General features: G+C 39.0%; 1 protein-coding gene across 1 annotated transcript; it reads right to left on the bottom strand.

Annotated features, from left to right (window-relative positions):
* Positions 1 to 98: 98 nt before the first annotated feature.
* On the bottom strand, positions 99 to 17,595 carry reps2 (RALBP1 associated Eps domain containing 2). Its single transcript, XM_089001649.1, has 18 exons — positions 17,292 to 17,595; positions 15,534 to 15,657; positions 14,802 to 14,917; positions 13,692 to 13,794; positions 12,601 to 12,720; positions 12,444 to 12,511; positions 11,506 to 11,664; positions 11,284 to 11,337; positions 10,651 to 10,723; positions 10,459 to 10,533; positions 9,508 to 9,559; positions 9,281 to 9,420; positions 9,100 to 9,161; positions 8,373 to 8,432; positions 4,957 to 5,043; positions 4,771 to 4,850; positions 3,402 to 3,507; positions 99 to 1,083 (listed from the first exon to the last, which is right to left on the bottom strand). The coding sequence occupies exons 1-18, from the start codon at positions 17,490 to 17,492 to the stop codon at positions 1,003 to 1,005; spliced, it is 1,761 nt and encodes a 586-aa protein (XP_088857775.1). The 5' UTR covers positions 17,493 to 17,595; the 3' UTR covers positions 99 to 1,002.
* Between the last annotated feature and the right edge of the window lie 26 nt (positions 17,596 to 17,621).

The raw sequence follows: 17,621 nt of genomic DNA, 5'->3' as shown, positions 1-17,621 counted from the left end.
ATAAACAAATAACTAAATAACTAAATAAATAAAAGCTAAGTTGTCTCCAAAGTTGCAGAATATTTTACCTTTTGGGATGAAAACGAAAATATGACAAGTGTGAAAAATAAGCAACTTTATTCATCAATTTGATTCCAGTCTTCAGTTGTACAAATTATGACATCACCATGACATCACAGTGAGATCACGTGAGAAGACACGATAAGAAGAGTCCGACAAAGCACCACCTGATTTTCTTTTGCATAGCACGTCTGCCGTCATAACTTCGGAGTCTCGTGCTAGTTTGCGACATTTTTATCGTTTCGTTGTGCCATTTTGTAGTTTTGCAAATACAAGTGAAATAATCAGTCGATATAAACAAAAAGACGTTGGATATGAAGCGAAACTAAATGAAGAGTATAAACTCAACACATTGTAACGTTTTTGTCCGATAAAATATTTGTGCGCTAACTGAAACTATTTTGTTTGTGCTTTTTTTGTCATTGTTGAGAAAATTTTGAAAAATGTGCTTTTTTTTTGGGGACTAAACATGTCCATAAAATGTTCACGTAGTCAGACCATAAGATTGTCTTTATCGGAACAAAAGTCCTTTGGTGCCATCATGTGGCACTTGTACGCTATTACAAGCCTTTCGAGGTGGGCGTCCATTATTTTCGTTCGGATTCGAATCCGAAAATTTGAAGCGACGAAATGTGGAAGCAAACACAAAAATGACACTTGAAGAGTTCAATTTGCAAGACAACTAATGATTTTTCCGCAACATTTTTGATTTAGCCGCTAAAGATGCTAGCTTCAACGCGCTAACCTAAACTGGAATATTTCGCTAGTGTTTTTTTCGTAGATTTTCAAACAAGAAAACCGTCGATCAACTGGAATCGTAATTTTTTTTCAGGAATCGGATGGGTGAGAATACACACAGCAAAAAAAAAATAAAAAAAAATAATAGTAGCGCTTCTCACAGGTGTTTTTTTTTTTTTCCGATTTTTTTTTTTTTTTTCTCAACTAGCTGCCGGTTGCCGTGGACGCCACAGGACGAAGTTGGTCCAGTTGGGTCTCCAAGGTGACCCTGTGGTGGTGAACCACCTGCGGGCCAAAAGGAAGGAGGCATCACATGACCTCTGAGAATAATAATAATAATAATAATAATAATATCATTTTGTCTGCTGTCTAGCTAGCAAGCTAGATATCGAAGCGACTAGCTAGCTAGCTCATAGCCATGTGGCTGCCTAGCTCTCTATCTAGCTATTCGCTATGTATTAGGTAGCTAGCTAGCTAGCTAGCTTTCTATCTATTCGAGTTACTTCCGGGTTGAATGAACGCGGGCATGTGTGGCTGCCGCTGCTCACCCACAGAAAAACATATCCTGTGACTGTAAAGCGACCTTTAGAGTTTTGAAAGGCACTTAGAAATGACATGTATTACATCTTGAGTTTTCAGACAACATAAACGTCCAATACAGCGTTAGAAACCTTATACGTTCTTCTTCAAAAAAAAAGAAAAGAAAAAAAAGAGTTAATTCCTAAGTTATATGTGAGTTATCTTAGCCTGAAATGAGGGCGGCTGTCCAAAATACAATGCAATAGAAATATATTGTTTTACATAGCGCATTAACAACAGCTGAAGCTGGGTAGCTAGCTGGCTATCTATTTGCTATCTATTAACTAGCTATCTATTAGTTATTTATTGGCTAGCTAATCTCGCTATCTAGCTGGCTACCTTGCTACATGTCTTTTTCATATCAATTTGCTAACTAGCTATTTATTTGCTATCTATTGTGCTATCTATTAGCTATCTGCCTCGCTAGCTCTCTATTCGTTATCCATTAGCCAGCAACCTAACTTTCTATCTATTTGAGTTATTCCGGGTTGAGTGAACGCTGGCGCGTGTGGCTGCCGCTGCTCACGCGCACATAAAAAAAAAAAAAAACAGTGGCAAAGCCTTGGCAGAAGCTCTCGTTTCCAATCCGCTATTTGTTGCATTTGGAACGTGAGCCGTGTGGGATTTTCGAGCGGACAGTTGAGAATGCCGTCGGGGCCGTTGTGGCATTTTGCACGTCTCTATATAAAGACGCGCACTTGCTTTTCTCTCCAATTCCAAACAAGCCTTGCGGGAACGCGGCGGGAGATGATGACCTCACGACTGTCATTCCTTTTCGACGTCGACGCGCCAATCAAACGCCATGAGAGCTTTTCACCACCGCTGGATCGTTTACAAGAAGAATGGCGGACATGTTGACAGGTGTGCCGATAAAATGGCATCTTGGAATTTAATACCAGCTAACCATACTGAAAGTTTCGCTTATTATATGCACATTTGGTAGGGACAAAATAAAATGGCGACAGTGAAATGGTGCAAAAAAATGGCACCGCTAAGGTAAGTATAAGCTGTGCTTTAAATTATTTTTGTGGTTCTTGATGAATATTTAGGTAAAGAGGGATAAGATAAACGAGATATGGATATTAAAAATAAAATCAAGTTTTTTGGGTGTGTCGTCTATATTCAGATGATAGGAGCTAACTTGTGCTAGCTAACTAATAAAATGGCGCAAAAAATGGCGGCGCTAAGGTGGTGGGTAGATGCTGCGCTTTAAAGTGTTTGTATTTTTATTTGTGTATTTGTATTTTTTTCATTGATTTTTATTATTTTTACGATTTTTACTATTTGTACTATTGGGACTATTTTTATTTTATAGATTTAGGTAAAGAGGATAAACAAGGTATGGATATTAAAAATAAAATCAAGTTCTTTGGGTGTGTCGTCTTTATGCGGATGGCAGGTGCTAACATGTGCTAGCTAACTTTAGCTTAGGTTCAAATAAAATGGCGACATTGAAATGGCGCAAAAAAATGGCGGCGCTCAGGTCAGTAGATGCTGTGCTTTAAATTATTATTATTATTATTTTGTTGTTGATTAAATAAACTGATTAAATAATGATATTAAAAATAAAATCAAGTTGTTAGGGTTCGTCGTCTTTATTCGCATATCAGGTGCTAACACGCGCTAGCTAACTTTAGCTTTTCGAACAACATTTAACCACACCACTGAATTAAATCAGAATTTTTTTCAATTATAAAACTCTCTTCATGAATTATTTATTATTATATATAATGAATTGTTATTGTTTATTATATAAATATTTTTGGAATATAACCCCCCCCCCCCCCCATGGAAAAACAAGCGATTACTGTGTCTGCGCATTAGCTAACGTCAAAAAAAAAATTGATGAAGTAACAAAATGATTGATTACATGTAACGATACTCGAGTATCATTTTTGAGGTAAATTGTTATCTCGGACCGGCGTCGACCTCAGGCTAGCGTTAGCGTAGCGGCTACTGCGAGCGCCTTTTGAGTGACACCGACTTGACGAAGCGTCAGACGGACTTCCTGAATGTCGGCCTACCTTGAGCTGCTGCTGGAGTTCGCTGTTGAGTCGCATCAACACGGCGTTAGCTTCCTTGTTTTTGCGGATTGCCATCTGGATCGCCTTCTTCTGCCGGGACGGCGTTCTGGGACGCATACGGAAAATTCACTTAGCCTCGTACGGGTCCAAACAACAAAGCCAACATGTGCACAATCTGCATTTGTTTGCTAGCGGCTGCTTTCGAGCGGGGTGAGGCTTTAAGATAATAAATAAAATCAAAACGGTGTGCTGACGGCGAGAGGAGTGGCGGATACTGAGTGGGATTTGCAGTTAGTTGGAGAATGTCCGAAAAAAACCAAATAGCTGCGGCGACTCATAAAGTGACCATCAAAATCCACCACCATTTTTTAACGCATTCAATTGTTCAATAATTTGAAAACGAAAAATTCAATATAAAAAAATACAATAGAAATAATAAAATACATAAAATAAATACACTTATTAAAATTAATAACATTTATAAAAAATAATAAAATAAATGTAAACAAATATTAAAAAAACAATTAAAGAAATACATAAATATATTTAAAAAAAATAAAATAACAGTTAAAAATTAGTAAAAAACAATTAAAAAAATACATAAATATATAAAGAAAATCCAAAATACAATAAAATAAACAAAATACATGAAATAAATACACTTATTAAAATAAAAAAATTAAAAGAATAGTAAAATAAAATCAAGGAAATACATAAATATATAAAGAAATAATCAAAAAATACAATAAAAAAATACATAAAATAAATACACTTATTAAAATTAATAAAAAATAATGAAATACAATTACAAACAATAGTAAAATAAAATTAAATAAATACATAAATATATTAAAAAAATAAACAAATACAATAAAATAAACAAAATACATAAAATAAATACACTTATTAAAATTAATTAAATTTAAAAAAATAAATTAAAAAAAAATTGTTATTTAGTTTTTTTTTGTTCTTTTGACTTCAAGACGGCGCCGCGAGAGTGGCTGCCTTTCCAGCAGCTCATGTATTTCGTTTTTCTACTTTCATTCCTTTCATCACTTTGCTGCTGTGAAATGTAAATTTCTCCACTGTGAGACTAATAAAGGCATATCCAATCCAATCCAAAATAAATACAATAAAACAAAATACACTACAATAAGGTACAGTAAAATACAATCTAAACACATGCGGCTTGACCGTGAAGTGTAAATTTGTGAGGGGGGAAGAAAAATAAAATTTGACAAATTTGACATTTAAAATTTCGAGCCGATATCTGTCATATATCCTTTTAAATATTTGCATGTCTGATTAAAAACTCCTCTTTTGTCAGCATTTAAGAACTCTTCGCATCATGAAATTGATACTGACTCACTTTGCAGTGGATTTGAGAAAAGTACCCGTCGGGGATTTCCTTCGGACCGGCTTCTGCAGAGCTTGATTGTGATTCAGTTCCTGCAAAAGGCACACAAGACATGTCGTGGCGAGAATTAAGAAATAATCATAATAATCATAATATCACATGACACGCAAAGTCGACTTCTGACTTATTTTTTTCAACCTGTTGGGAAGCATCGGATAAGTCCTCGGTACTTTGGTTATATCGTGGACATAGGTAGCGTTCTTCTGCTTTCACACTGCTTTCCTTCTGGAAAATACAATCCAAAAAGGGAAAAAAATAAAGAACAAAAAAGATGAAGCATTTGGTTGAATCAGAAAGCCTTTAATCGTCCCACAATGGGGACATTTGCAGTCCACAGCAGCAATTTGAAATTTGAATGATGTTGATGGCAGATATTTTCATATTACGCACAAAAAATAAGAAGCGGGTCCATCAAACAAAAAGTGAGCGACTGCTGCGGCCAAACGACAGTATTTATTTATTTTATTTTATGTAATATTTAATGGTAGCTATTTTATACTTAATACGTAATATTTTAACTATTATTATTATTTAATTATTATATTTAACTATTTTAAATTATTTTTGTTTTATTTTAAATTATCGTAAATTATTTTACATTACTTAAAATTAGTTAAAATTGTTTTAAAATATTATATTTTAAATTATCTTAACTTATTTTATTTTAAATTATTTTATTTTAAAAATATTTTTGATTTAATTTAATTTTTAATGGTATTTTTTATGTATTTTATTTGTGTATTTATTTAGTTACATGTATTTGTTTGTTTATTTATGGTAGACTAAAATAAAAGAAAAATAGGTCAATTTTTTTTTCTTTCAAATTTTGTACTTGTAAGATGGGGAAAAAAATGTAAACCTTGTCAGACATTAGCCCTAAAAAAATGATGGCAAAATTCACTTTAAAAAGAAACAAACCTGACAGTCTGAAATACTGCCAAAAATACACCAAGAAAAAAAGTCAATACAAGCACAAAAAAAAATCTTTTGAGGCAAACAAGCTCAAATTATAATTTGAACTTGTTTGTCTTGCAGACTCAATGGCACTTCCTCGCTCAAATGACAGGGTGTTTTTCTTTCTTCTTCTTCTTTTTTCTCCAAGAGCGCTGCCGCCCTGGAGTTTGTATGATGTCACAGCCTGAGTCGACTCCGGCTCATCCGCAAAGCTTAATAAGGAAGGGCGGGCGTTTAAGAAAATGGGATGACAGATGAGAAAGCGCTTTCAAAATAAAAAGCCTGTACAATTTGGGCAGATCTTTGGGCTGAAGATCTCCCGCCGTCGCGCTGAATAGGATGAAAAAGATCCTCATCTGCACCTTTAAAGCTCTTTATTCTCAGCCGATGAGCCCGCAAAGTGCTTCCGCTCAACCTTACGCGCTAATTTCTTATCGAGGGGGTCGAAATCGCAAGATTAGCTCTGGCGAGATGAAGTGGGCTAACGTTTCCGTCTCGCCCGTGTGCGATCGGGTGGATGGAAGACACTCGCGCCGAGGAGTTAGCTGACCTCAATGCGGCGTCACGCTTCGAGTGCTTCTCGGTGACTCTGATGGCTTAAACAGGCCCGCTTGCAGTTGAGGGAAAAGTATGTTGAAGTCCAAGCCGTAAAAACTCACTTTGGAGTTGCAACCAGCACAGCTTTTGAGTAGAAGATGAAGAGCAGTTTGGGAAACATAATCATTATTATTATTATTATTATTTTTACTTTTTTAATAATAAAAAAACATTTAAATAGGCACCAAAAAATAAGGCACCAAATTAATTAAAAAAAAAAAACAAATGTGTTTAAAAGGCAAAAAATTGAAGGTGGGAAAATGGAAATAAAACAGGTGAAAATTGACTGGAGAAAAAAATGACATTGAAATAAAGTACTCAAAAAAAAAAGCTGACGGAAGGACATCTGAAAAAAAACAGATGAAAAATTACATTGAAATAAGGCACAAAAAAATAAAAACAAATATGTTAAAAAAAGGAAAATAACTGATGGAAAGAAATATGAAAACACACAAATATGAAACACACACACACACACACACACACACACACTCACAAACAAACACACACAGTGGGTAAGAAGTGTGTCTATCCAAGTGAAATGAAAATACACACCAAAAATCATTTTAGGTGAATTTGTGAGGACCTCTCGGAAAACTTTAACAGATGCATATTTAGCATCTGTGTACTCTAGATGCCTTTAGAATGAAACACTTGTGAGGACCAGCCAAAAGGTCACTTTACTTGTCAAAAATGTCATCACTACATATGGTATAAAATTTTAGTGGTCCTCACAAGACTCATACACACACACATTCCTGTTTCAGTGGTTTTGTGAGGTCCAGATAACTCCAGATAGAGTGAGGACCACCGTTGCTGATAAGTTCAGAGAAGAACTAGTGTTCCATTTGAAGGTCCTCACTATGTATGGTATAAAATCTTAACGGTCCTCACAAGACTAGTCACACACACGCGCGCGCGCACACACACACACACACACACACACACACACACACACACACACACACACACACACACACACACACACACACACACACACACACACACACACACACACACACACACACACACACACACACACACACACACACACACACACACACACACACACACACACACACACACACGGGCGCACTTACAAGCTCTTACTTAGCCGATTCGGGACAGTCCAGCCCGCTGGCTTTTTAATGAAGGGAAATAAAAAGAACCGGCGAAGCAGCAGCGCTGTTGCTCATCGACTGTGCGATGCCGGCTCAGATTCCACAAAAGCCCAATGACTTCATTTATGACTCGGGGAGACATTTTGTTGCGCACGGAGGGGAGGTGGTGGTGGGGGGGGGTAGTACGAGCATCGAGGCCTGTCTGGCTGCGCAGCGGGGAAAGCGACACGTGCCACGAGTGGGATACAAAGCAGAGACGGATAATCAATCACGTCCTCCGGGTCGGGTAACCTGTCAACGCTATGAAGGAAAAATTAACTTGGGGGTGGGGTGTCAAGCTGTTCGGTTGAATTTCGGGGAGTTTATGTATAGTTATACTTTGGCTTACGAACTTAATTGGTTCCCAGACAGAGTGTGTAAGGTGAAAAGTGTGTATCCCAAAAATTAATTTTCCATAAGTAACCATTAAAATGAGTATAATCCGTTCCCGGGTCCCCATAAAACATCATTTTCTACTTTTTTATTTTCCAAACCGTAAAACTACACAAAATATACCATATTTTATGTATGACAAATGTGCTATCGTATTAGAATTAAAGAAACAAACTGTACTGTATAATAAAGTGGTTTTATTGACCTTTGTGATGGTCATTGATGGCTTGATGGAATGGAGTGGCCGCTTTCTTCAGCATGAAACACGATGAGGAACGTAGCCTTCTTGACGAGGTATCACTGTATTGTTAACAAAGACCTTTTTTCTCTGATGCGGATGATGATTGGCTGAGTAGTTATAGCGCCAACTATTGTCGGAGAGAAATTCCCTGAATTGTTCTGATGTTCTGATGGTTGAACGCCTTCAAGAGACATCCCATGTCCGCTCACCTCTTTACTGAAGTGACTGAAGTCTGCAAAGTTGAGCTGCTGTACTTTGGTTGCAGGAACCTGAGACCACAAAGACACAAAACTCAACAGGTATTGAAGACGACAACAGACCACCTACAAAAAATGATGGATGCATGAATGATAGATGGATAGACAGACAGTGAGGTAAAGAGCTAGCAAGATAGGACAGAGCTAAACATATTGATAGCTAGATAGATAGCTAGATGGCTAGATAGTGTGGCGTCACGAGCTAAATAGCGAGGTAAAGAGCTAGCGAGCTAAGTACCTAGCGAAACATATTAATGGCTAGATAGCTGGCTAGCTAGATAGTGAGCTAAATAGCGAGGTAAAGAACTAGTGAGTTCCATAGCTAGCATGCCAAGTACCTAGCTAAACATATTGATAGGTAGATACATAGCTAGATAGCTAGCTAGATAGCAAGTTAAATAGTGAGGTAAAGAGCTAGCGAGCTAAGCACCTAGCTAAACAAATTGATAGCTAGATAGATAGCTAGGTAGATAGCTAGCAAGCTAAATAACAAGGTAAAGAACTAGCGGGCTCCATAGCTAGCAAGCCAAGTACCTATCTAAACATATTGATAGCTAGATATGTATAATATGTATACATATCAAAAGCAAAATTTTCGAGTTTGTGTTTTGTTGAGCATTTTAAAGGTGGAAACTCAAGGAATGAATTCACCCTGTCAATCAAAAGAGTGGAATCAAACCTGCAAGGCGCACGGTCTGGGAGGCAGCGCTGGAGGAGGGAGCAACCAGCCACTCTTTGTCCCTTCCAAAATCCACAAAAACAAACTCGTTCAGTACCACCGGAACTGTCATCATCATCATCATCCTCATCCTCATCATCCTCATCATCCTCATCATGATCGGTCAGTTGTGAAAAGTCACCTGGCGCCCCCTGCTGGAAGAGCTTGTTGAGGTCCAGCGAGGAAGCTCGCGAGTGGCTTTTCTTCTGGGGTCGCGGCGGCGGCGCGGGAGGCTCCTCTGCCTTCCTCATGGTGGCGTCAATGGACGTGCTGGAGTACGACCTGCACAACATGCGCCACAAGTTGGGCCCGTTCGCCCGCCATTCGCCCCCATTTCGCCCGCCATTCGCCCGCCATGGCCATCCAAACCTCGGACGGGTTTTCGTGTTGCTTTGCGGGTCGAGATCCTGAAATGACGACTCTGTCGGGAGGCGCAGCACAGAAACAACAACAAAATCAGCATCTCATCACGTTTTGTCCATGATGTCATTTCAATAATTTTAATAATAATAATAAATTTCCTTTCTAAGCGCCTTTCAAAACTATCAAGGACACTTTACAGTCTCAGGATATTTTCTTATTTTTTATTTTTGCGCGTGAGCAGCGGCAGCCACACGCGCCAGTGTTCACTCAACCCGGAAGTAACTCCTATAGATAGAAAGCTATCTAGCTAACAGATAGCTAATAGCCAGATAGACAGTTAGCTAACTAGCTAGATAGCCATCTAGCTAATAGATTGCCAGCTACATAGCTAGCCAGTCAGATAGCTAATAAATAGCAAGCTAGGTAGCCAGCTAGCTAACATATATCAAATGGTTAACGAATAGATAGCTAGCTAGCTAGATAGCAAGTAGATAGCCAGCTAATATGTATTGTATTGTATTTTGTACTGCCACCCCCCATTTCAAGCTCAGATAACTCCAGACCCCTATAACTTAGGAATTAACTATTTTTTTCCAATGAAAAAAGAGATTCTAAGCTTTCTTCCGCTATATTGAATGTTTACATAGTCCTAAAATGTCAATATTCTGTGTGTCCTGCAATTTGAGTGAAAATGATAAAAACCCTGGCACTGGAGGGGACACAATTTTGCACATCGTCTGCCAGTGAGCGAGTTAATATGTATGTTAATATTTAATAATACATTCATCCAGCCATTTTGTGACCCGCTTTATTCTCAATCGGGTTGCTGGAGCCTATCCCAGCTGTCTTCGGGCAGTAGGCAGGGAGCACCCTGAACCGGTCGGCAACCAATCGCAGGGTACATAGAGACGAAAAACCGTCCATTATATTTTATGACGAGTTATGTATTTGTCCTACCTGGCCTGTGGGAAAAAGTGGAACATTGCAGAGCGGTTCCTTCTTTTAATGTCTCGACGCCCCTCAAAGCGCTTTCTGCGGGAAGACCAAAATCAACAAAATTATTCGGCAAAAATGAATCATAAATTGACACCAGACACCATTTTTTTTCTGAATGGTGCTTATTTTAAAATAAATAATTCTTGAACACACCTTGTTTTTTGAAGGCTTCTTGGCAATCTTGTTTGGTCTTGGCCACACTTGTTGCCAAGTTGGCGCTCTGATCCTAAAACCGACATATGACAATTAGCATAAATTTGTCATTATTATAATTCCATTTCATTTCCTTTAGACTTCTGCTTTTGACAATTTGGTTCGTTTGATCGCCTTTTGTAGATGTTTTATATTAAATATAATTTTTAAATCAAAAGAGGGTTAGATTCGTTTTGATTAGTGTTAGCATTTTTATACTGCACTGGATTTTTTAAAATGCAGCATTGTCCGCATAATAATAATAACAATAATAATAATAATAATAATAATAATACATTTCATTTCTAAACGCCTTTCAAAACTCTCAAGGTCACTTTACAGTCACATGTTAAATTTTTCTGTGGGTGAGCAGCGGCAGCCACACGCGCCAGTGTTCACTCAACCCGGAAGTTACTCAAATAGATAGAAAGCTAGCTAGCTAGCCAATAGATAGCTAATAGATAGCCAGCTAGACAGCCAGCTAGATAGCTATATCGCTAACAGATAAATGGGTAGATAGCCGGCCAGGGAGCTAGATAGCAAATAGCTAGCCAGCAAGATAGCTCGCTATATAGCTGGATAGCTAGGATCTACCTTCGTACGAACTCTTGTTCCACCATTGTCAAAGACTTTGATTGTCTGTGCACGCTGAGAAAAAAAATATTCAAATCAATTATAGTTCACATCGCCAAGCAGATGCTAAGAATAAGCCCGTCAATAGCATTTTGCATTGTTGGTTAGCAACATGCTAAACGGACATATCTAAAGCATGTGTTTGTGTTTGATACACATAAGGTTAAACTTGTGTTGAAATACTTGAGAGGGCCCGTCCTCATGCGCCGGTCCGAATTTGGGATGCAGGCCGACGGGAAGGCTTTCGGGAAGCGGGAAGCCATTTTTGCGAGCCACAATCAAGTGGAAGGCGGCGCAGAACTCCGGGAAGGTTAAAGCGCCATCCCGGTCCACGTCGCTCAACTCCCAGAGAGGAACGACAGTTTGAAAAAGAATTCGTTTTTAATTATGTATTTTTTGGGGGGTGAGGAAAAAAAAAACATATAAAACAAACTATATGTTGGGAGACCACTTGGGGGAGCATTTTGAGAAGCACTGCTTTTGACAAAACAAGCTAATAAATTTAGCCAATCTAACAAGACAATTTCCAAATAACTTTGTCCAAAATGTTTCCCGAAAGATGTCTCAGTTTAAGAGTCGCATAAAAATGAAGACTCAACAGAAAAGAGAACAAAACAACATTGAGAATATGATGACAATGGAAACTTAGCGGCTCGTTCTGTGTGGCTGACAACTTATTTTGCTACCAGCGCAACTACCGCAAATTAAGAAAAAGTGGCTATAATGGGATGATGACATGTTTCAAATCTCGTTTAGTCTATTTTATTGTGATAGAGGATTAAAAAAAAAACAAGCGAAATGTATTTTAGCATGTTAGCATGGGGCACAGAGACCATAGTTTATGTTTAGCTACCAAAAGCTAAAAACGAGCCTAGTTTTGAAAGGCGCTTAAAAATCAAATGGATTTTTTTTCTGTTTTAGCATGTTAGCATGCGTCATAGAGAGAATAGTGGACTATTTTTAGCTTCAAAAAGCTAAAGACGAGCCTGATATTTTAGCATGTTAGCATGCGTCATAGAGAGATGTTGTTTAGCTTCAAAAAGCAAAAAACAAGTCAAAGTCCAAATAATGTAGCATTGAATTTCCCGAAATAGAATAAGTAAAGAGAGTTAAAATATTACTCGCCAAATGTGGGACAGTTCCGGAATGGGAAGTTTGGATTTTGTGAAGAAGTTCCTTGCAACAGCACCTGGGAAAAAAAGGTGACGTTTAAGTTGTAATGTTGTATTTTTAATATATAGAAAGTATATTTGTGGGGGTGGGGAGTTGTCGTTCTACCCAGAATTAATGCCCCCAGGTCAGGCTGCAGACTTTGAAACTGATTGGTGTAATACTCCCGTTGTTCCTCTGTGATCCTCCAGGGGTCGTCATCGTCACATTCTTGCCGGTCGCCTTTCTCTACAGTCGACATTGGGAGGATAAATGGAGACTCCAGACTACAGTGATACATTGGCTTACGAACTTAATTGGTTCACAGACGGTGTGTAAGGCGAAAAGTGTGTATCCCAAAAAATAATTTCCCATAGGAAACCATTAAAATGAGAATAATTCGTTCCCAGGTCCCCATAAAACATCATTTTCTTTCTACTTTCTAATTTTCAAGCCTTAAAACTACAAACAATATACCTTATTTTATGTATAATAAATGTACTATGGTATTATAATTAAGGAAACAAACTGTACTGTATAATAAAGGTGTTTTATTGACCTTTGTGATGGTCGATGGCTTGATGGAATGGAGTGGTCGGTTTCATCAGCATTAAACACTTAATGAGGAACGGAGCCTTCTTCTTTCACGATCTTGAGGAATGATCCCTTGTAGGTGCTTTCTCTGCCATCATTTTACCTTGTTCCTCATCAATTGTGTTCTGTTTAGCTGGGTTGATAGCTTTTTGCATCAAGTGTACAGATGGCTTGTGCGGGTTATTTGTGGAGCCTGATTGATGGGATATTTTAACCTTGCAGTCTATACTCTGCTTTTGAACTATCAAAGTTGAAACGAGTTCAAATGTCACTGTTTTCTCTCCATTTTCTCACTCTCTCTCTGTCGTCTGCCTGTTTCTTTAATGTTTAAACCACCTCCCCTCACTGCTGCGTTCTTGACCAATCATGTGGCTTTAACCGGAGACTGGGGGCGGGGAATAGAGGACAAAAACAAGTCGGCTGCCATTTTCTTGTTTGGAGAACGGGCTTGTTCGCGAACGACACATCACTCATTGTGGCGCTCTGTGTGTACCCCGAAAAATAGTTTGTATGCCAAGGTCAAATTTTCTTAAATTTAACGTTCGTAAGCCAAGGGGTTCGTAAACCGAGGTATCACTGTAATCCGGACTCAAAGCGTGAAGGTTTTGGTCAGAACAACGCCATACCCATGTGCGATTCGACCATTTGTGGTTCCTTTGGCGCGTTGTACTGGTGGGTGTGGTAGGCCGGCTGGGAACAAGGCGGCGAGCTGCCCGGCAGCGGCGGTTCCTTTTCCAAACGGGAGATGAAACAAAAATATGAGGACAAAAATTAGCACTCAGGCTCCTTTTTTTTTTTTTTTTTTTTTTTTAATCGCTCTGCCTCGGTCAAACGGCTAAGTTGCTTCGTGTTCTCGAGCGATGTCGTGGTGAAAAGTCGATTCCACTTTTTAAACAGTTAGCATCATTCATGTTCATTGGCTAGCTTTTAGCTATCTAGCTAGATAGCTAGCTATCTATTAGCTATGTAGCTATCTAGCTGGCTATCTATTAGCTATATAGCTATCTGTTGGCTATGTATTTGCTATTTATTGGCTAGCTGGCTTTCTATCTATTTGAGTTACTTCCTTCTTGAGTGAACGCTGGCGCATGTGGCTGCCGCTGCTCACCCACAATTTTTTTTCCTGTGACTGTAAAGTGACCTTGAGAGTTTTGAAAGGCGCTTACAAATGAAATGTATTATTATTATATTAAGGTAAATATGTAATTCCGTTCATAATCGTTAAAATTATAAAATGCTAACCTAATATATAACCTAATAGCGTTCACCCAACCCGGAATAACTCAAATAAATAGAAAGCTATCTAGCTGGCTAATAGTTAGTTAAGAGATAGCCAGCGAGATAGCTAGCTAGATACATGTCTAATAGATAGATAGCTAGGTAGACAGCCAGGTAGCCAGCTAGATAGCTAAATAAAGAGATGCCCTTATGAATGATTACAATTCCCGTATAAAAGTGGCAGTTGGCCATACATTATTTGAAATGCTAAAAGACAATGCTAACACAAGCGGAAATGCAAACAGATTACCGTGCATGTGCAGGTTATGCTTTTATCAATTTTCAATTAAAAAAAAGTATACGCAACATGGTAACCTAACACGTGACAAACGGCGGCGCTCTATCGACGGCTATGCTAGGCTAACAACAAATAAAACCCTTAAAAGAAGTGTGATTTCCGATGTGGTTGACATCAAACAAAGTACATCACGTTAAAATTGCGGTGAAATTTCCATGACCTTCTGCTCCAAACATCGGCTCCTGTCGCACTGGATCTCGATGCCGGCGGGCGTACTGGCGACGTATCTCATCTCCGGTTCTGTTGTGATCCCCACAAATCTGGGCAGAGGTAGATCTGCAATCGAAATGCGTTGTTAGAACAGTTGGAGGGAAAAAAAACAACAATTGGTTCTCAGAAAGTGTGTCTAAGGCGAAAAGTGTGTATTACAAACATTAACTTCCCATAAGAATCCATTAAAATGAGAATAATCCGTTCCCAGGTCCCCAGAAAACATAATTTTCAACTAAATAAGCCTTAAAACTGCACACAATATACCTTATTTTATGTATAATAAATGTGCTATGGTATGGTATTGTAATGAAAGAAATAATGTGTACTGTATAATAAAGTCATTTTATTTACCTTTGTGATGGTCGTTGATGGCTTGATGGTATGGATAGCTTTTTGCATTAAAGGACAACCATTTTTTTGTTTCCTAACTGACATCAGAAAAACGTTTTATAGCATCTAAAATAAGGTCAGTAGAAGTCATTTGAAGCCATTTTAAAAATTATGGACACAACTTGTCCGGGAGGCGTCGGTTGTCCTTTAAATGTTGAATTGAGCAAAAGCAGGCATACACAATGGCCGCCAACACGAGCTCTTCCCACGCATGACCTGCGCGGCCTCCAGATTACAGCGCAATCCCGTCAGGTGGAAAATAATCTCTTGATCTCTTGTGGAGACTTACTGGACGTTGTGCTCTGCAGGTTGACCGCCAGGCCTGCCTGAGCGGCGGCGAGCAATTTGAGGGCGACGTAGAACTGAGCGCTGCCAAAGTAGCCCACGCTTTTCGCACCGCATACTTCTGTCACCTGCGGAGAGGAAAAAAAATAAATATAAAAACACATAAAAAGATAAACGTACACAAAGTGATTGACAAACTGCAACAATAATTCATACAATAAAAATAAATGAAGACAGTAGAAAGCACAAAAAAAGTTCCAAAGAGAAGCACCGACAACGGAATAGGAATACAGTATTACCTTGGTTTACGAACTTAATTGGTTCCCAGACAGAGTGTGTAAGGTGAAAAGTGTGTATCCCAAACATTAATTTCCCATAGCAAACCATTAAAATGAGAATAATCTGTTCCCAGGTCCCCATAAAACATAATTTTCTACTTTTCTAAGCCTTAAAACTACACAAAATATACCTTATTTTATGGATAATAAATGTGCTATGGTATTATAATTAAAGAAATAAAATGTACAGTATAATAAAGTGGTTTTATTGACCTTCGTGATGGTCGTTGATGGCTTGATGGAATGGAGTGGCCGCTTTAATAAAAATAAACATACATAAAAGATAACTTGTCTTTCATTGCAAGGACACCATGTGAAGTGATGGAGGTTGGCGGATGTTGTGAAGCATCTGAAGTACATTCGCAACAAAGCAAACAAAACACCTATATAATAAACTAAAAACAAGAAAAATATGAGATGGCGCACAACCACTTTTCATGGAAAATGGAAGTGGCAAAAAGCACATTTCCAAAATAATGACACCCAGCACGCATCCTGCCCCAGGCCAAAAGAGCCTGCTGTCAATCAAGGAAGGAAGCCGCACAATCTACGTGTTCAACTTCCTACTCGAGCACACCGAGACACAATAGGACGATAACAAACCCACGGCGCCATGAAGCCATAAATCTGTTCTTTATATTTCTGACGGCTCAGCAAAAATCAGTCCCAGCGGCAAGCTCTCAAAACGACGGCTGCTAGCTTCACTTAGCGTAGCATGCGTTCAAGGATGGATTTGTTGAAGGGATTTTTGGATAAAATGTTAGATTATTTTTTTTCTTTTGAAGCAAAACATGATGGCTAGCAGGCTACCTAACAGCAGTGTGCGATACATTTCAGCATTAACAAAAGGCTCACATCTGTGCCATGAATACACATATTTTTGATTTTTTTAATTTTCTTTTTTTTAAACATTGATTAAAAATTGGCTTACAAAAAAATGGTACAAGTGGCAGGCTCCCTGTGGTGGTATGCAAACTCCCCATTGCATCATTTGACAAAACACTTGGGCTTAATACACTACTGTACTTTAATATTACTTCCGGGTTGAGTGAACGCTGGCGCGTGTGGCTGCCACTGCTCACCCACAGAAAAAAACTTCTCCTGTGACTGTAAAGTGATCTTGAGAGTTTTGAAAGGCGCTAATAAGTGAAATGTAGTATTATTATGTTGGAGAAGAGGATTTTTAGTAGTAAGAGTACTACAAATTTATTTTTTGGTTGGTGGTTCGGTAATTCGTGTAAAAACTGTCTGAACTATTACACAAGATAAAATGTAGTCTACACAACTACCCCGTTTGGTTTTATTCTAAGATGTTATGAGTTCTTTCAAATGCTAAACGTCGTGCTTCAGCTAGCAGTTTTGGGGAAGACAGTACCAAGGTGTGCCCCAGCTCGAACCCCACAGGACCCCCTCTCAACACCCACCTTGTGCAGCACGTCAGGAGGCAACTGGGACGCCTTGAAGAGTTCTGCCACCTTGGATGAAGACAACTGCTTCCCGGAAGGATCCGCCTGACACAGCCCGTGCAGAGCCGAGTAGTACCGCCGCTCGTACTCGTGCAACGGGATCAAACCGCCGGCGCACACCGCTGCGGCCACCCTGCCACCGTCGCCTTCCTCCTCCATTTGCTCGCTCCTCACCACCACCACAACCACCACCGCTTCGCTACAACCGAGAGCTCATGCTGCAATAAACGCTCGTGCTGCCCCAGCTGCTGTTGTCACCTCAGCTGCAGATCATTCACTCCGCCGGCA

The sequence above is a fragment of the Hippocampus bargibanti genome, linkage group LG07, assembly GCF_051943395.1.
Source record: "Hippocampus bargibanti isolate YZ-2025 linkage group LG07, ASM5194339v1, whole genome shotgun sequence".
In the NCBI taxonomy this organism is placed as follows: domain Eukaryota; kingdom Metazoa; phylum Chordata; class Actinopteri; order Syngnathiformes; family Syngnathidae; genus Hippocampus; species Hippocampus bargibanti.
Note: the sequence above shows the minus strand (reverse complement) of the source record. Positions and strands in the feature narration are given on the sequence as shown.

Bases quoted from the DNA above. Each gene is read 5' to 3' on its own strand.
- reps2 (XM_089001649.1), bottom strand. From the start codon at position 17,492: ATGGAGGAGGAAGGCGACGGTGGCAGGGTGGCCGCAGCGGTGTGCGCC. The intron at 11,338-11,505 runs GTATTTCAACAC...TTTTTTTCTCAG, and splicing joins ATGAGGACGGGCCCTCTCAA to CGTGCACAGACAATCAAAGT. The intron at 10,724-11,283 runs GTAGATCCTAGC...TGTCGGTTTTAG, and splicing joins GAACAAGAGTTCGTACGAAG to GATCAGAGCGCCAACTTGGC.